Source organism: Melitaea cinxia, chromosome 25 (genome assembly GCF_905220565.1).
Source record: "Melitaea cinxia chromosome 25, ilMelCinx1.1, whole genome shotgun sequence".
NCBI lineage: Eukaryota > Metazoa > Arthropoda > Insecta > Lepidoptera > Nymphalidae > Melitaea > Melitaea cinxia.
In genome coordinates, this window is record NC_059418.1 from 888819 (window position 1) to 909779 (window position 20961).

Consider the following 20961-nt stretch of genomic DNA (forward strand, 5'->3'; position numbering starts at 1 on the left):
TGTAATGCGACAAAAAAGAAAAAAATAATAATTACTACTTTATTAAATAAAATAAAATAAATACTCATTGTTAAGATATTTATATTAAATTATCACAGATTTTATTCAATTCATAATAATTTTTAAATACTTTAAACAAGTTGAAATTTTAAATAATCTAAAACGCTTTAAATATACTTACATATATATTTTATACTTATATACAAAACAACATTCAAATCGTATATAATTTACTTTGTTGATTAAATAAATAGCAACTATTGACAAAAGACCCACGTGTGATTGCACGCTTATAACAGTCGCAATTTTTTATATACCTACCGTTTTTAAAATAAGTGTTTTATAGTTAAACATTGACAAAAAATGCGAGAAATTGTGCATTTACAGGCGGGGCAGTGCGGCAACCAGATCGGCTCAAAGGTGACTCTTAAAATTAATTTTTTGTATTAAATATTTTTAAGTGAGACGTAAATAGAAAAGTGTAGTCTATTTATAATTTTGTTATGCTCTAAATATCTCAGTTGATGAGATCACGGTCCATTGCACATCTTGAAGATGCAATCATGATTAACAATCACTTTTCTTATAAATATAAACATATTTATTTTTATAATCAGTTATTTAACTAAAAACAGCATCAATTGTGTTATATAATTTTTTTTCGACGTTTGCCCTTTTTTGCTAATTGAAATTTATGAATTTTACATAATCAATAATTAAAATAATTAAAGCTCCATTGACGTCTGCAGTATGATTGATATAAGTATATTTTTAATAAAAAAAAAATTAAAAGAAAAATTAAGTGTCTAGCTTTCTGAGTTCGAAAAAAAAAAATAACTATTTCTCCCTGTCTTCTTTTAATATTAATTTATTAGTTCCCTATTAATTTCAACAATTTTAGAAAGTCTGATTTACTTCAAACATTGTAATGGTCCCAAGGTCAACGAGTGACGTCAATAAAATTATTTCACGATTTCTTACTAAGGTTAAAATAACTAGGGATAGGTACCCACTTAATAAAATTAAACAATTAAACACGCATTATTAGGAATACCTAACTATTCGTCAGATCTCGATCAAACTTAAATGTAACCACAGGAAAACCACTAGCTTTTAATTGAAAAATAATCATCAAAATCTTTACAATTACAAAAAGTAATGAGGTAACATAACTTACACAGAAATAATTAGGGAACTTTTCCTTTTTGAAGTCGTTTAAAAAATAAAAATAAAATATTATGAATATTATTAGTGAGTACTGAAAAAAAAAAAGTTCCGCGCTGATAAAAACCGCAAGCTCACCGCAAGATATTTCTATAAGCACTATGAAATCATAACAGATCCTATGTAAGACTAACTCTGTCTTGTGGCTTTATCCAAATAAAATTCTTTACAGAGGATGTTTTTAGGGTTCCGTACCCAGAGGGTAAAAACGGGACCTGTATGTAGCTAATCGGGCGATATGTATGCGCGGCTGAACCGTACATAATTAATTATTAATATATATGACGGCTTTAATTTTAAAACAACGTCAATATAATTGACGGTCGGTAATTTTATTGTTCAATTTTAAAACAACTCGCGTATAAATACTTTTTTGTTATTTTGTAAAGTGATAATTATTATACTTATTAAATACAAATTATTCGCACGGTTATAGCTAGTTTATTTAGCAAAGTGATAATTATTATAATTATTCGCACGGGTATAGCTAGTATGGTTATATTATTAATACATTAAAATGTCTGTAGTTTACGAAAGTATCGAATGGAATGTAATACACGGTGCACTGAATACACTTGACACTAAATTGTAAGGCTTGCTTTTACATTTTTAGCGGCAATCTGTCGCATACGGATTTCTGTTTTTTTTTTAATAATTATTTTTTTATTACAAACTCTTTAGTTTATCATTAATAAATAAGAACGTTTCCGAAACTAGTCTTTTTTTTTTTAAAGAAAAAAAATAATATTGAAGTGAGAACCTCCTCCTTTTTTAAAATCGGTTAAAAATAACTTTATTCAAATAGGCTTCTAAATTACCTTCGAGTCGTCCTTTTTGAAGTGATAACGTCTTATAAATCGATGAACACCGGCTGCACGCACGAATCTTAACTGACTTCAATATAGGAGGAGGTCATTTTGATTGTATTTTTTATGTGTTAAAAATCTTGTTTTTTCAGAACTATTCTACTGAGTGGATATCGATTTCGACGATTTTTCTTAAACTTTATTCAATTTGCAATATAATAAGGTCGGAGAAAAAGTCTTTTCATATTTTCTGATAAAAAAGTTTTAATAAAATCTTTTTGGTCGTATTGTTTGTAACTGGCTGGTTTTGATACAATGAAAAGGTGACATTTCAAAAATGAAATTAAAAAGTAAAAATCAGATTCCCGCCACTTTTCATTTGTTTTTCTATCCGCCAAAATTGGTAAATCTAACGAAGAACTTTGATACATTTTAAAGTTTTACTTTAAAATAGGGAAAATGCAGGTCAAACCGCGAAAAAAATTTGCGATGTTTATGGACCTAATACAGTGTCAGTAAGAGTAGCACAAAACTGTTTTATACCTATTGTGCAGAAGTTTTATGACTGAAGTCGTTTGGTCTAAAGCACACTAGTTTTTTTTTTAATTTAGCGTTTCAATATTATTTAGATTGAAACTTTTTTCAGTTCTGGGAGATAATATCGGACGAGCACGGAATAGACCAAACGGGTCACTACATAGGTGACAGTGATCTGCAGCTGGAGAGGATACAGGTGTATTACAATGAAGCAGCTGATGGTGAGACTTGAAATAAGTATATTTTTACGACAAGGTCGGCAAACAAGCGTTCGGCTCAGGTGATAGTAAGCGACCGTAGTTTATAGACGCATGCAATTCCAAAAGTATCGCAAGTGCGTTGCCAACCCTACACAAAAGCTCTGGTTACCTTTCTTACCACAAGAACACAATATTGATTCGTATGATTTATTTTTGTGTTACCCACACATGAGGAAATTCTAAACAATTTTTAATATCATATCAAAAATCGACCATTCCAGCGGGGATCGAACCTGCACCTCCGAATGACCGTGTCGGTGCTTTAGCCAATTAAGCTATGGAACGATTGAACCGCTAGATCGAAGTGATATGATGATTTTATATTCGGTCTAAGCAACCGTGGCGCCGTCTATAGTGAGTCCTTTACAGCACTCGTAACTGTTCAAATTTAACACAATATTGCTTATAAGCAGTGTTATTTATTTGTCATCTTTTTAAAAGTTAAGGCCAGTAATCTCTTTAGAATTTTTAAATGTCAATACTTACTTTCTTTCATACATACATACATTACAAGTTGAATGAAAGCTTTTGATTATATTTGTCTTCATTGATGAATTATAGTTTTGTAGCGACATCTATCTACGAACTTAACTGATGTATCCTACATCGCGATATCAAAGTTATCAGAGCGATTGAACAAAATATACAAGAATCCGACAGCAACCGTTGGGCTAGTAGCCCACCAGACACCTGTCTGGTTGGAGGACGCACCCTTTTTTTCTATGGTGGACGAGGGACTTCACACCCTGATCCTCACACCCCTAAAGTTTAAAAGAAAATTGTAACAGGTAACAGATTCGTTCCGAGGGCGGTGCTCGTCGATCTCGAACCGGGAACGATGGACGCTATTCGTTCCTCATCCTACGGCCAACTCTTTAGACCTGATAACTACGTGTTCGGACAGAGCGGCGCTGGTAAGAAACTTAATTCTGAAAGGTTATGTAAGTGCTGTACCGTGTGGCTACGGTACTAAAAATATAGCCACCCTCTCTCTTCCCGTGGGTGTCGTAAGAGGCGACTGAGGGATAACACGGTTCCGCTACCACCTTGGAACTTAAAAAGCTGACCGATGGCGGGATAACCATCAAACTGCTCGCTTTGAAATACACAGGCCGAAGACGGGCAGCAGCGTCTTCGGTGCGACAAAGCCAATACTGCGGTCACCAACCCGCCTGCCCAGCGTGGTGACTATGGGCAACACACATGAGTTCACGTTATTTTTGGCATAAACTTGTGGAGGCCTATGTCCAGCAGTGGACTGTATAGGCTGTAATGATGATGTAAGTGCTATGTGCTATCTTAGTAAATTTATTATTTACTGCAGGCAATAACTGGGCAAAAGGTCACTACACTGAAGGCGCGGAACTGGTCGACTCCGTGATGGACGTCGTGAGGAAAGAAGCTGAGCCTTGCGACTGTTTACAAGGTAAAAACTATACGTTTCAGCCTGTAATATCCCACTACTGGGCATAGGCCTCTTTCCCCACGTAGGAGCAGGATCAGAGCTTAATCCACCACGCTGCTCCAATGCGGGTTGGCGGATATATTCCCTACTACTAGTAACGATCGCTATCAGGTGTACATGATAACAACCGGGACCGACGGCTTAACGTGCTCTCCGAGGCACGGTGGGGAGACCCACAAGGACTGCCCAAACAGCCAGACCACGGCAAACATCTGTATGGCCAATACAAATGTTTGTCATGTGCGCAACCGCCAGCGCAACAGGTACAATCCATGGCTGTGACCGTTGCGCCAACGCGGCGTCGCCTTTCCTTTCCTCGCCTTTCGTATCTCACGTAATTAATGGACTAACCCTGACAAGTTACATGATTTGCTTTCATCTAGCCCATTGGCGCAGTTTGTAGTCATCCTGCTTTCTGTTCGATCTGGGTTCGATTTCCATCTGAGTCTGGGTGTAAAATGTGTATTTATATAATATATGTATATTATTTCTTTGCATATTAATAAACAAATATTTGGCTATAACAGTCGGCTGTTACCTGTAACACAAGCATTAAGCTGCTTACCATAGGAACAGACGACCGTGTGTGTATGTTATGAGATATTTACTTATTTATGATATATTATGTATGTGGTAGGTTTCCAACTGACCCACTCTCTGGGTGGTGGTACGGGATCGGGTCTGGGAACGTTGCTACTGAGTAAGCTGCGCGAGGAATACCCGGACAGGATCATCAATACCTTCAGTGTCACTCCTTCCCCTAAGGTTAGTGTATATAGAGGCCTTTGCTTGACTGAGGCCATAAATTAGGCGCGATTACGTCCGTGATCGTCTACCACGACAAAAATCCGTATAATCCAATGGACACGTGACGTAAATGTGATATAAACGTGACATAGAATACTAATTTTATATCATACTAGCTGTGCTCGCGACTTTGTCCGCTTGGAATTTAACAAAACAGTTATTGTCAGTTCGCAGAGTTATAAAAAAAAAACTAAAATAAAAGTAGCCTAAGTTACTCCTCATTACATTAACTATCTGCCAGTGAAAGCCCCGTCAAAATCGGTTCAGCTATTTCAGAGATTAACCGGAACAAACAGACAGACAAAAATTGTAAAAAATGTTATTTTCGTATAAGTACCGTGTGTACCATATGCATTAAAAAGCGGTATTTTAATATTACAAAGAGACACCCCAATTTTATTAATTTGTATAGATATCACATTTACGTAAATTGGTTGATTGAATGAGAGCGTTACGAAGAGTATCAGGTGAGACGAACGGAAGTTGAGATGGAGATATAAGTTAGTGAAGATCGTTTCGTTTCGTAAGTTTTACTTCAGTCGTGTGGTCTAAAGCACACTCGTTTTTTTTTTTAATATATGGATTTAATTTTGTAAAATAATGATTCAAAAGTGCTTTTGGAGCCTCTTAACACATTTTTGGGAAACTCTCACTGTCCCTTTCCTGACACCTTGGGGAGAAGAGTGTGTCTGAAAAACTGCTTATAGCCTTAGTTCATATCAGATTATGACGCACATTTACTCTGACTTTGTCGATGGCTCTAGCAATGTCAGTTTTCATTCTCGGTTTTTGAAATTTACACCCTAAGATAATATATTAAAGGTAGAAAACATATTGGGAAAGAAATCGTGTGAAACAACACTGAACAGTGGCGCTGATATTGACGTTTTTACCGCGCAACATCTCTTGCCAGAAAGAAATGGACATATTTTTGAAAACACATTAATTGTCTCCAGTCGCGTGTCAAAGTTGGTGAACACACTTCAATATTTTTTTGAAGTTAAACTTTTTCCCGCACGGTTGACTTGGGGAGTAAGCTATCGAATGCATGACGAGAGCGTTACGAAAAGTGTGATCTGACGAGGCAAACGGAAGTTGACAGGAAGATATAAGTTACTCAAGATAGAAAGAGAGAGTTGCGTTGCGCAAGTTTTACTTCAGTTTTGTAGTCTAAAGCACACTCTTTTTTATACTTTTACTTATTCTAGAAACGACCAACAATTTCTTGTAATTATTTCTCAATTACTGTGTGGTTACGGCATTAAGAATATAGCCACCCCTCTCCTCCCGTGGGTGTCGTAAGAGGCGACTAAGGGATAACACAGTTCCGCTACCACCTTGGAACTTAAAAAGCCGACCGATGGCGGGATAACCATCCAACTGCTCGCTTTGAAATACACAGGCCGAAGACGGGCAGCAGCGTCTTCGGTGCGACAAAACCAGTCCTGCGGTCACCAACCCGCCTGCCCAGCGTGGTGACTATGGGCAACACACATGAGTTCACTCCATTTTTGGTACAAACTTATGGAGGCCTATGTCCAGCAGTGGACTGTATAGGCTGAACTGATGATGATGATGATTTCTCAATTATATCCAGGTATCAGACACGGTGGTGGAACCATACAATGCGACCCTGTCCGTCCACCAGCTGGTCGAAAACACCGACGAAACATTTTGTATCGACAACGAAGCTCTTTACGACATCTGCTTCAGAACTCTGAGACTCTCCTCGCCGACGTACGGCGATTTGAATCATTTGGTATCCGTGAGTATTTGGTCTTGAATAGTTAGAAGTAAACCTTCTTTAAGTTCGCTTGATTTGGGGAGTACACTGGTGAATGCGTGACGAGAGCGTGACGAAACGTGAGATCTGGCGAGCCGAACGGAATTTCCGAGGGAGATAGAAGCTGGATGAAGTTAAAGAAGGTTTATTCCAGTCGTGTGGTCTAAAGCACACTCGTTTTTACTAGCTATACGGTAGCAAACAAGCGTACCGTCCAATTGATGGTAAGCAATTACCGTAGTTTATAGACGTCTGAGATACCAGTAGCATCGCAAGCGCGTTGCCGACCCTACCCTCAATCCCCTCCAGCAGCTCTGGTCACCTTAACACCACAGGAGTGCAACACTGCTTGAAAACAGTATTATTTAGCTGTAATCTTCTGTAAGATTGGGATACTTTCCAACGGGCTGTATGCTGGGTCCCATTTAAATTTGATCGAAATGTGATTAGTACTTCTTGAGTTACGCCTAATATTGCGTATTATTGACAATTTTTCGTTTGCGAGCAAACCCATTTATAGAAAAAAAGAAAGCAGGGAAGATAAGAAAGTTGTTTATGGTGGACAAATTAGACTAACAAACATTTAATACTATTTTGCCGCTAATATAACAATTGTCTTACTATAACCAGCTCACGATGTCAGGAGTGACCACATGTCTCCGTTTCCCGGGACAACTCAACGCTGATCTGAGGAAGTTGGCGGTCAACATGGTGCCCTTTCCGCGACTGCATTTCTTTATGCCTGGTATTTATATTTTTATTATGAAGGCAGTAAGTGGTAGTCTGCCCATACAATACCATAATACCATACCATATCTTATGAACCCTTGCAACACCAGTATTGCCAACGCACTGCCGATCCAATTCTCGTCCCTTCTTAAGAGTCGTTGTCACTTACCACACCACAGGACACAATTTTTCTTCAATAATATTATTTATCTGTGATCTTCTGTAAGGACGAGGTACTTGCTAAGTCGGGCTGCTTTAAGTTGCAGCTGCCTCAGTAAGAATATTAAGGGTTACATGGAGTACTTCCTTATAGTGCTCCACATCATGCCATAAATAGCACATAAAGTTGATGTGACCGGTTATCATCACAGACACCAAATAGATAGTCTGATAGATTCCTCATCATTTTGAAGTCTTAAACTACAAGAATGACTCCCTACAGCATGATAATCTTATATTATCGACTTTCATTATGCTGTAAATCCTGTGTCGGTAAAGTATTACAAACATCTGTATGACCTCAAATTGTCTTGAATTGAGATCCAACTCGCGCTGTTTCAAAAACTACTGGGGCTATTGCGCTAACCAAATATCTGGGATAACATTAGACTGTTATGAATATTATCTTTAGGCTACGCTTTAGCCTGTAATATCTCAGTGTTGGGCATAGACCTCTTTCCCCATGTAGGAGAAGGATCAGAGCTTAATCCACCACGCTGCTCCAATGCGGGTAGGATATATTCCCTACTATGAGTAACGATCGCTAAGTTCTACATGATAACAACCGGGATCGACGGCTTAGCGTGCTCTCCGAGGCACGGTGGGGAGACCCACAAGGACTAACAACTAGACCGGAAATATTTGTATAAAGACGTGATCGTTGGTGTTTAGGTACCGCCGACATTGCACAAGTCACCATTACGCCAGAGCGGTTGTTTTTGAACTGACTATATTACTTGATTATTTAGAAGTTAATAATTTTCAGGTTTCGCGCCCCTAACTGCGCGTAACAGTCAAGGTTACAGAGCCCTCACTGTCGCAGAGCTGACACAACAGGTGAGTCTATATACATTTATGTACACAAATATTAAAACGCTCTAAAACAGGAATATCGATACAGGCGATTTGTAGCGACATCTATCACGTGACATATAAACTAGAGAAAAACTGACGTATCCTACATCGCGCTATCAAAGTTATCAGAGTGATTGAATATGTATACAAGAACCCGACAAAGCCAGCAGTTGGATGGTTATCCCGCCATCGGTCGGCTTTATAAGTTCCAAGGTGGTAGCGGAACTGTGTTATCCCTTAGTCGCCTCTTACGACACCCACGGGAAGAGAGGGGGTGGCTATATTCTTTGGTGCCGTAAACACAGCATTACACTAGGAGTACAATTAATGTCTATTTTGTTGAAATGATTTGACAGCACACGAATTCCTAAATCTTTGACGTTTGAGTTTATCACACAGATAAAATATGAGTATGAAACGTCAGTTGAGAAAGTATTTTTAAGAAACTCTTCAAATAGAGGTAGTGGTAGTAGGAAGTAGGGAATGGTAGAATGAAGGGTTGATGTTAGTGTGGCGACATCTATCGCGCGAAATACGAACGACTACAAACTACGTAATTAGAGAAAACTGACGTATGCTACATCGCGCTATCAGAGTTTTCAAAGTGATTAAGTATATATACAAGATCCCGACAACAACCGTCGGGGCGTCAGCCCGCCAGACACAACTTCCGTCTGGTTGGAGGATCCTCCCTTTTCATTGGTTGATGAGGAATTCAATCACCATGTTCCTCAAACTCCTAAATTAGTATGGAACTTTGTTATTACTTAACTTATGATTTCAATCGTATGTTGTTGGGTCTACGTTCCAATATCCGGAGTTTAGCGGGTAGGTGTGAAGTGATAACAACGTTTGAAAATCTCTGCTAAAACTTTTAGTGTTATAATTTGGTTATAATAGTAATTTGAACTTTTTTCATGAATTTTTATCGCGTTTAAATAATACCATTCACCTGCGAGCAATCTCCTTTAAATTCTACTATATTCCTATTTAAGATATATCGCTATGGATTCAGTGACCACTAAGTTATCAGCGATGACGAAAATGTTCCATGAACGGATGAACGAGTTTCAACAGGAATTGGAAAGAAATTCACCACGGTTAACTTCCTCTTCATTGGCATCTGATTTTAATGCTTTCAAGACATTCATCCTGACTGCTCTCTCTGAGCTTCAGTGCCAAGTTGAGCTCCTGAGTAGAATCATGGATCGTCAGGAAATGAAAACACGGCGCAAGATGTTACTTTTTCATGGAGTACCCGAAGACAAATCTGAGAACGTTTCAGCTCGCATCACCAGTCTCGTCGCTGAAAATCTCAACCTACCGAACTTCTCTAGTACTAGTATTAAGTCATCATACCGGCTTGGTCGATCCACAGGCAAGAAACCTAGGCCTATAGTCGTAAAATTTAGTGAGGTGGCTATTCGAGATAAGGTATGGTTTGCAAAAACAAGGTTGAAGGGAACTGGAATTACGGAGTCTGAATTTTTAACCAAACAGCGGCATGACGCTTTCCTGGCGGCTCGAGAGCGTTTTGGAGTCAGTAAGTGCTGGACACGCGATGGCTGCATTTTTATTCTCGCTCCGGACGGATCGCGCAACAGAGCTGAATGTTTATCTGATCTGGATGATATTCCTGATTTTACACCTACAACACTGGCCACGTCATCACCTCAAACCATCGCTACTACATCAAAAACCACGGAATGCAGAGGAGTTGCGTCTCGTTCGAAGAGGCCAGTTAGAAATAAATAAGTTACCTGTGAATGTTGTCAGCTCGTTTGCGGCTACTCTGTCTCGGGGCCCAGGGTCCCCGCTGTTGTGCACTATTTATTTAACAAATTTCTGTTTTCACGTTACATGTTTTTTACTTTTTTTTATAACATACTTTTTCATATTTATATAACTATACTTTGTTTTGGTTTTGTTTTCATTTATTGTTTTGTGACATTTTGGTGGGTATATATTTATAAAGTTTTTGTGTATCTACCCACGTGTAAGTTAGTTGATACAATTTATTGTAAGGTAGGATAATGATTAAAGTTGCTCAGCGATAGTGTCATGTTTTTTTTTGTTATTATATTATCTGTAGCACAGGACTGTTTTTTTTTTTTTTAGATTAAGTTACTAAACATTTTTTTTTCTTTACTACAAATATTTTTTAGTATTTCATTTTGTGATTTCGATTTGTTGTTTTTTTTTTTTTTAATCACTTTCATCGTTAGTGTTTTTTTTGTTATATAGATAAGATCTGTAGCATAGTACTGTGTATTTTATTTAGATTAAACAAACAATTTTTTTTACTATAAATATTTTTTTTTTCTGTTTCTTTTTGTGATTTGGATTTGTTGTTTTTTATCACTCGTCTATTATAATGGTTATTGTATCTTTTTTATGAAAGTACTATTTTCATATTCTTGCGGCTGGCGGGTGAAGTTGTATGGTATATTGTAACAACACTTATTATTATATTATTGTCATTATTATTACATTATACATATATTTTACGTTTACTGTTTCTGCTTTAATAAATTTTGATCTTTATTTAGTTAATATTTATATTAATTACGACTTTATATTGTTCATTCACAAGTATTATAACTGCACATCACATTTATATAAAGTATGTCTTTTATAAACAATATCGATGATTTTGTATCATTATCATCGAATTCAGAAGATAGTAGTGACGATAGTTACTATAGTATTCCTAGCCTAAGTGACAATCTAAATTCTATTTTTTCAGATTGCCAAAAAAATTTTAATGTAGTACATATCAACGCACAGAGTATTCCTGCTCACTTTCCAGATTTCTTGTCTACCTTTAGCAACAATAGTAATATTCAGGCTATTCTAATTTCTGAATCTTGGCTTAGGCCTTGTCTGTCTTCTATTTCTTTTTCTCTAACGGGTTTTCACCTAATCCGCAATGACCGCGTTGGTCGGTCAGGCGGAGGCGTTGCGATCTACCTTCGGTCACACATTCCTTACAATATTATTGACTTTTCGCAACCTCAGACTGGTGGTGGAGCTGAACATCTTTTTATTGAGGTAGGTTTTTCACATACCAAACTGCTTCTCGGTGTTTTTTATAGTCCATGTGTTTCTGTTGACTATTTCACGTCCTTTGAAATATTGTTACAAAACATTACTCCTTCATACAGCCACACAGTGATCATGGGCGATTTTAACACCTGCTTGTTAAAAAATGACCACCGGTCCTCCCGTCTTAATTCTGTTGTCAAAGCAGTGGATCTGCATATTTTACCTTTGTCTGCTACTCATATTTTTCCTAACTGTTCTCCTTCACTGTTAGACTTAATTATTGTCTCTTCAACTGACCTTGTTACTAAACACGGTCAAATGTCATCTGAGGCATTTTCCTATCACGACCTACTATATCTATCCTATAAACTTAGGCCTCCTAAAACAAAAACAAAAATTCTTTTGCAGCGAAATTTTGGTGGGATAAATTTTGAACGTCTGCAAGAGGATGCATTAAAAATTGATTGGTCTCCGGTGTATTGTGCGAGCACAATTGACAATCAAGTAGCTATTTTTGTTTCACTACTTACCCAGCTATATGATGTCCATGCACCTGTTCGGCCCGTAAAAATAAAGCATCTCCCTGCACCGTGGATTTCACCTGAAATTAAGAAATTGCAGGAGAAAATGAACCGAGCTAAGGCAAAATATAGAAAAGATCCTAGTGAAGCCAACAGAGTAAATTATGTGAAGGTTCGCAACCGATGCAATAAATCTTGTAGAGATGCAAAACGAAGATTTATCTATAAATCTGTCTCACAGAAAGATTCTAGTAAAGTCTGGAATTTTCTCAAATCGCTAGGAGTTGGTAAAACTCGTCGGATTGATTCCCAAAACTTTGATCTTAATGCACTAAATCACCATTTTTCCTCTTCGACTGCAATTGATAGTACAACCAAACTAAATACAAAAAACCAGCTTTCTTTTTTGCCAATCCCTGATACTCCTGCTTTCTTCTTTGGTCGGTTTAGTGAAAGTGAAGTTAAGAGAAACATTCTCGCGATTAAGTCCAATTCGATTGGATCGGATAGCATTAGTCGTGCTATGATTATCCCTCTTATTGATATCCTATGTCCCATTATAACATTTATTTTTAATTTCTCCATCTCCACTAGTTCTTTCCCGTCAGCATGGAAAGATGCCGATGTAATTCCACTTCCTAAAAAAAGTAATCCCTGTTCTATATCCGAGTTCCGTCCTATTTCCATTCTCCCATTTCTCTCTAAAGGTCTTGAGCGTCTCATACATCAGCAACTTAGCCGTTATCTTTTTAGATATAATCTCGTCAATCCTTTTCAATCCGGTTTTCGTCCAGGTCATAGTACGACTACTGCACTAATCAAAATCACTGATGACATCCGATCTAATATGGACAATCAGAAGGTTACGGTGTTGACACTGCTAGATTTTAGTAATGCATTCAATACCGTGGACTTTGACTTGTTAATCGATACACTGCGTACCTTTAACATATCTCCTAAAGCTATTGACTGGTTTACTGACTATTTGCAGGGTCGTCGGCAGCGAGTTAGAGCTAATGACTCCTTTTCCAATTGGGTCGAGATCAGTGCTGGTGTACCTCAAGGTGGCATACTGTCTCCTCTTTTATTCTCTATCTTTATTAACTCGGTCACTAACGTTATATCTTCAAATTATCATCTCTACGCTGACGATCTGCAAATTTACACCCACTGTACCATTACAGAATTACCAGAGGCTGTTTCTCGTATTAACGAAGACCTACTAGCCATTTCTAAATGGAGTCAATCTTTTGGCTTAACAATGAATCCAAGAAAAACACAAGCTATCATTATTGGAAGCTCTAAACTTATTCCTCGCTTAAATAAGACACAATTATCCCCTGTAATTTTTAACGGTGTTGAAATTCCATATAGCGAAAAAGTGACAAATTTGGGAATCATATTTGATCAAAACCTCTCGTGGTGTCCACAGATTTGTGAGATAAGTCGAAAAGTTTTTTCTGCTGTGGGATCCCTTCGCATGCTACAAAATTTCCTTCCTACGTCCACCAAAATTGCGCTCGTACATAGTCTTCTCTTACCTATCTATGACTATGCTGACACTTGCTACCTTGACATAACCGAGGAGCAATTGAATAAGCTTGAGCGCATTCAAAATTTATGTATCCGATTCATATTTGGTCTCCGCAAATATGATCACATTTCCAATTTTCGCAAAAAACTCAAGTGGCTCCCAATTCGCCTTCGCAGGAATACTCACATTCTCAGGCTACTATACTGCATTATGTTTAATCCGGCAACTCCATCTTACCTAAAAGAGCGGTTTAAATATCTAACTGATTTACATGAACGTAGTTTACGGTCGAACAACAATCTACTTCTTGAAATTCCTTCTCATTCCTCTACTTTCTACACCAAATCCTTCACCGTACAAGCTGCTCGACTTTGGAATTCTTTGCCCTTGTGGATTAGACGTTCTCAATCCCTTCCTATTTTTAAGAAATCCGTTAAACTACACTTTCTTAAAATGGGTGGGAATTAATCCTTTGCTTTAGGTTTCCAGTCTTATGATTGTCTTCTTCTGTCACTATTAACTTTCTTTAAAAACTTCTTAGTTATCTAGTATGAACTTTGTGTGTATGTGTGTGTATGAATGTGTGTGTATGGGTGTGTGTCTGCGTGTATGTGTGTGTTCGTATGTATGTAAACAAACTATCTGTGTTAGTATGTATGTTTATTTATTGAGTTGCTTTCTATTATTTTTTATAAAATTATACTCTACACCTACACCGTCAATATATCATCTCCTTTGCCCTAAGGTTGCCTGGAAGAGATTGCTCTTAAGCAATAAGGCCGCCTTTTGTACATTTTTTTTTCTACAAATTATTGCTAATGTTGCTTGCTTATTTTATTTGTATGGTGTACAATAAAGTGTTAAATAAATAAATAAATAAATATCCCATTCACCGTCAGATGTTCAGCCCGGTGAACATGATGGCGGCCTGCGACCCTCGACGCGGTCGCTACCTCACCGTGGCCGCCATCTTCCGCGGTAGGATGTCCATGAAGGAGGTCGACGAACAGATGCTCAGCGTTCAGGACAAGAACAGCAGGTAGCATCACCTGTTATTACTCAGAAAAATATTGACAAAAGCCTATAGATCACACAGCCTCTCATAACGCGGTATGGGAATTTGCATTGCCGCTTATCCTGTTCCATTTCCATACAAAGCTGTTCCATTGTGAGTCAGGAGATAAACTGCGTACCAAAAGTAACGACCGCTGTCGGATGTCTTTGATAACCGGGCTTAAAGTGCTCTCCGAAATATAGTCGGAAGGCCCACTTGGACAGATATCCGCGCTTCAGCCTGTAATAACATGACAAACATTTGTATTGGCCATACAGGTATTTCCCGTGGTCTGGGTTTTGTTTGTGCAGTCCTTGTGGGTCTCCTCACCGTGCCTCGGAGAGCACGTTAAGCCGTCGGTCCCGGTTGTTATCATGTACGTACACCTGATAGCGATCGTTACTCATAGTAGGGAATATATCCGCCAACCCGCATTGGAGCAGCGTGGTGGATTAAGCTCTGATCCTTCTCCTACATGGGGAAAGAGGCATATGCCCAGTAGTGGGATATTACAGGCTGAAGCGACGTTCCGATGTACGACCCTATGGAAAAAATTACATGAACCCCATAAAAATACAGACAAATTTTCATAGCGAGCCACGATAGGCTGTGAAATCCATGAGTCCTTATAACATTTTTTTCCCATAATAAACCTACTTAGACAAACTACATCTTATTTTATTTTCATCTTCAGCTACTTCGTAGAATGGATACCAAATAACGTGAAAGTGGCGGTGTGTGACGTGCCACCGCGTGGGCTCAAGATGGCCGCCACGTTCGTCGGAAACTCGACCGCTATACAGGAGATATTCAAACGCATCTCTGAGCAGTTCACTTTGATGTTCAGGAGAAAGGTGGGTAATTATGTACATTCCCGGCGAGAAATTTATGGGGTTCCGGTGAAAAGGGGGTGTGGGGGGTTGGAGGGAGTGTGGGTTTTTCACCACCACCCAAAAAAATCTACCTGTAATGTACATAATAGCCGAAAGGTGAGCTACATGTAGGACTGGAACATCTCTTGTGCACGGGACTCTGTGTAGTCTAGCAAGTAAATAAGTAATATTAAATTAGTAAAAATTTAAGAAAACTCAAAAAGAAGTGGTCAAATATTTGTTTTAAGTTTTCTGATTGGTTGTAGAATGTATTAAGGGAATGACCAAATTTTTTCGAATGGCGATTATTTTGACAAAAGTGGGTATTATCAATATTGTTTTGTAATGTTTCCGCGAATTTCACTCATTATACAGCAACCGATGGTCAAGGGAGGATCGGAACGTATCCGAAACGACGGGCGTTTAAAAAACTTAATAAACTTGTTCCATTATAAAAATATTATGAAATTCGGTACAACCCTTGGAAGTTAAGTATCCACGTACATACGTATCAGCCATTCATTTTTATTATATCATCATCATCATTACAGCCTCTACAGTCCACTGCTGGACACAGGCCTCCACAAGTTTACGCCAAAAATAACGTGAACTCATGTGTGTTGTCCATAGTCACCACGCTGGGCAGGCGGGTTGGTGACCGCAGGGCTGGCTTTGTCGCACCGAAGACGCTGCCCGTCTTCCGGCTGTGTATTTCATAGTTGGATGGTTATTCCGCCACCGGTCGGCTTTTTAAGTTCCAAGGTGGTAGCGTAACTGTATTATCCCTTGGTCGCCTCTTACGACAGCCACGGGAAGAGAGGAGGTGGCTATATTCTTTAGTACCGTAGCCACAGAGTACATTTTTATATATTTTATTATAAAAGAATTAATGTCTAAAACAGGCCTTCCTACACTGGTACACTGGCGAGGGTATGGATGAAATGGAGTTCACTGAAGCAGAGAGCAACATGAACGATTTAGTCTCAGAGTATCAACAGTACGAGGTAAGTTTTTAAACTTGAACACATTTTGCGTTCCCTCGGTCTTATAAAAAACGGAACTAACTTAAAGAAAAAAAAAAAAAAAAAAACGAGTGCTTTCGACCACACTGACAAGTAAGCTTTTAGCAACAGGCTTTCTTTTTTTTTGAACTCAGTGCCTAGTGCGAGTTTTATTCACAGAAACATGACAGAAACGCGTTTATACGTGAAGATTATTTTGTATGGGAATTTAAACACTGCAGCCTAGACGATAAAGAATACGATACAATCGATACAGAGCCATCTAGCGGCAAACGCGAGAACTAGGTTGAAATGCCGAATTTCCCATACAAAATGAAGTTAAAATTTACGCCCGTTATTGCGAGACGGATTAAACAAAACTCGCACTAGGCACTCTGATTAGTGCTGTTGGTCCTATGTCCTATCGGCCTTGACAGCGTCAACGGGTGGTGTTGCCGAGGCCGAGACAGACTCAGCCGTGAAAGAAGATGGGGAGACCTAAAGGTGTCTCCTAGCGAGATCGCACCTCAACTTAGGACGAAGTCGGTGTGGTATCATTAGCAATAGGCCTAAACTGTGTCTTAGATATACGAAACGTAACTGGCTATGAGAGGAAGAGAGAAAGAAAATGCGTACTCACACCTCTCTCTTTACTCTAAAAAATAATATAATTGTTTCAGGAAGTCGGTGTCGATGATGAATTCGACGAACAAGAAGAAGCGCCGGCCGAAGAGGAATATCCCGAAGAATAATTTAATAATTATTTTCTATTTAATCTACCCGAAGTTCCTGATTCTATATTAATTTATTATCTGTATTTTACGTTTACGTTTTTCTTGTGACGTTTTTTTTTTTATAGTTTTATAGCACTTAAAATTGTTATTTATTTAAAATTGTATCGTTAATTATATTTTTATATAAAATCAAGATTGTTAGGTAACTATTTAAAATGTGAAATGTAAATAAAGATTACGAATTTTAATATTTCTTTGGTGAGGATTCTGTATTTCAAAAATAAATCGTTATACAAAATAAATCATATCTATAATAAAATGTAGAGTAGAATTATGTTTAGATTCCTACCCTAGATGTATATCTCCCTGATAATTACTAAAATCTTTGTTATATTTGTCTGAAGGTAACAAAACCCAATCAATTGTCTTTTCTTGCATCAAAAACAAGTTTCCTCGATAATTTACATAATCTCATACTTGAAACTGGCAGAATGTTGCACAACGGACAGTTGCGACGCTGACATGCCATAAATTAAAGAAGAAGAGGAAGAAATCATATCTATTTATACATATATAGAAGATTGGTGTCACGATGTATGTTAAGGATAAACTCCGAAACTACTGAACCAATTTGTATTAAAATTTTGTAAGCATCTGTAACTTGGTCCAACTTGGAAGATAGGGTAGTTTTTATCTCAATTGGACCCTGTAGGTGGTGCTGTTGTTTGTATGTAACCAATCAAATTAGGTAGCTTTGGTTTTCTTTTCCGGGCAGGACAACGTCTACTAAGTCTGCTAGTAATGGCTACTACTATAATTATATTATGCTAAAAAATAAAATTAAATAACCACTTCAATTAACCGCTGCTTAATCTACTCTTTTATTGTCAAAGCCAGATCCTGTCCCCTGACTTTTATAATTCACTTTTAGCCTGTCATTGGCAAAATCACCGGTGAAGAGCTGATGGAGACGTAGTCTCTAAAGAAAAAGAAGTATATAATATGCTAAGATTTTTTATTTATATGAAACTGTATTTTATTTAAAGGTTTCTCTGGAACTTTCCTAATTAGTTCATTACCAAATTTATTGTAATTTAAACTCTCATTAATATTTGTAACTACTTCTGAATCAATATTCGTACAATCAACGACTTCAATCTCTTTGTTATCTGTAAAATTGTAACTTATACTAGGATTTTCGACTACAGTATTCACTATATTTTTATTAATAACACATTTTTCATCATTATCTCGCTTAAATCTTTTATTATTCTCCTTTTTCTTATAAACTACCTCCCTTATCTGTTTTCCTATGCTTATCGTATTTACTTGACCCATGTCTAACTTTTTAGGTGCATAACAGGTAGCGTTACTCGAGTTAGACGGTTCCGGTACATTGGGAACAGTTTTAACTTCCTTCTGCAAGTTTTTCAGCCTGTAGACCACGTCACGCTGTCTTTGGATAAGTTTTTGCCGAGTTTCGTCAATAGTTTCCAGTTCGGGTGCATAGCATACGTGTAAGATGCCCCCGTAAAAGTTTTTTGTGTCGAGCATTTTCTTGGCTAATCTTGATTGCTGAGGTTTATCGTATTGTGCGTGGTATGTTTCTGTGAATGGTTCGGCGGCGTGTTGTGTTGATATGTTGAATTGTAACAGTTTGCCGAATTTCACGAATAAGGCTTTTGTTTCTTGTCGGAGGTTTAAGGACGGTACACCAAATATGAGGAGATGGTTTGATTCCTTTGTTACTGAATATACCTGAAAACGTAATTGAGAAAAATCAAAATCACTCGATTTAAGTAGGCTTTAATTGAGGTAGGGCATAGCAGGACATTTCCTGCTCGAATATGGAGCAACCCGACTAGGGTAGTACCTCGACCTTACAGAAGATCACAGATAAATAATACTGTTGTTGAGCAATGTTGTGTTACTGTTGTTGAGTAAGGTATTGGGGGAATTGGGAATAGGATTGGCAACACGCCTGTGATGCTTCTGGTGTTGCAGACGTTTTGTAAGCTACGGTAATCGCTTACTATCAGGTGAGCTGTACGCTTGTTTGTGGATTGAGTTATATATAAAAAGGTCCAAAAGCTCTATTGATCCGGAATGTAGATGTTACAATACAATACAATAAATAATGACTCTTAAGAGCCAGTTTCACAATTATCTATAATATAAGCTAATGATAGGCTTCAGTAGCAGGAACTAAGCAGACACCCTTCGGTCCTGTTACTGCTCGAATAATAAACAACAGCTTCTGGACTAACAAATATTTGATGAATAAAGCGAAGTTTTATGTTGAAAAAAAAATTATATAATATACTTTTATCTGCTGGATACCGTGCTAACGTCAAATAGTGAACACACTGGTCAAACAGACCCTAAGTGCAATATTTACTGTTATATCGATATTATAATGATAAATAATTCAATTTTTTGATTGCTTGTAATGAATAAACTCAAAAACACTTGGACACGTTTTAAAAACTCTTTTACGAGGAGAAGGCTATGTTAATAGATAAAGCATTCAGTTATTCAGTGCACAATTACATAGTTGATAAAGATGTGTGGACTTGTGACGCTATATTTCATGCAAGACATTACTAATTTTGTACTAAAAGAATTTATATATTATTTTCAAAAGAGTAGCTGCGGAGTTTCTTGCCGATTCTTCTCTGTAGAATCTACATTTCGAATCGGTGATAACTTCACTTTTAAAAATAATTAAAATTTCGATTTGTCAAAAGACGATTCGAAAGTGCTTTTGAAGCCTCTTCCAATAAAGTTTTTTTGATTTTGGTTTTCACTGAGTGACACAGGTTCATATCAAAATAATAGGGTCTATATGGTTGACAAAATTATTCATATTTCTCTGTACCTTAACAGCAGTTAACTTTCTACCCTGCCTGTACGGTAGGCGCGTAGTACACAGAGACTGTTGTTTATGATGTGGTAACAGCACTTTATCACTTTCCTTATTTTCTTCCATTTGTTATTTATAAATTTATAAATCAAATTTCGTTGTATACTTTTTATTTTGTCAATTTGACACAAAATATCACACTAATGTCACTGGGGGAATTGGGGATTGAAAAAATAATCGATTTAGGTATGTTATAATCGATCTTTAACAATTGACTATTGAAACATGAAAAATTAATTTATAATAGTTAATAGATTTATTTGCGAATTAAAATAAAAAATCAATCTTAGTAGCTTAGTACATTTCATATCCGACGGATTATTAAGGGAAATTTTTCATTAATCGATTACCTATATTATGACGATGAAAAGACGATCCAAAGAGCAACACGGAGGGGAGTAGCCATGTACAGGCGTTCCCCCTCTGTCAAGGTCTAAGGCCTAATGGCCATATGCGTACAATAAAACTAGTTGCAGCCGCACTAGTGATGAATAACTCGTCATTTTAATTTGAGGATGAGGAAGCCCCTCATTTCAGCTTTTGAGGCGACTTGAGGCGAGGTATCGTACGAGGCCAGCCGAACTCATCCGAT

At 37.5% G+C, this 20961-nt stretch overlaps 2 protein-coding genes across 2 annotated transcripts; one reads left to right on the forward strand and one right to left on the reverse strand.

The window, feature by feature from the left end:
* Positions 1-265: 265 nt before the first annotated feature.
* Positions 266-17533, forward strand: LOC123666141 (tubulin beta chain-like). The gene is made up of 12 exons (XM_045600353.1): positions 266-420; positions 2677-2788; positions 3616-3741; positions 4152-4253; positions 4930-5057; positions 6697-6864; positions 7513-7627; positions 8597-8667; positions 14685-14824; positions 15534-15693; positions 16614-16715; positions 17393-17533. The coding sequence occupies exons 1-12, from the start codon at positions 364-366 to the stop codon at positions 17462-17464; spliced, it is 1353 nt and encodes a 450-aa protein (XP_045456309.1). The 5' UTR covers positions 266-363; the 3' UTR covers positions 17465-17533.
* A 911-nt stretch (positions 17534-18444) lies between these two features.
* Positions 18445-20506, reverse strand: LOC123666142 (RNA-binding protein 48). The gene is made up of 2 exons (XM_045600354.1): positions 20325-20506; positions 18445-19204 (listed from the first exon to the last, which is right to left on the reverse strand). Exons 1-2 carry the CDS (start codon positions 20433-20435, stop codon positions 18452-18454), a joined length of 864 nt encoding a protein of 287 aa, XP_045456310.1. The 5' UTR covers positions 20436-20506; the 3' UTR covers positions 18445-18451.
* Positions 20507-20961: the final 455 nt, after the last annotated feature.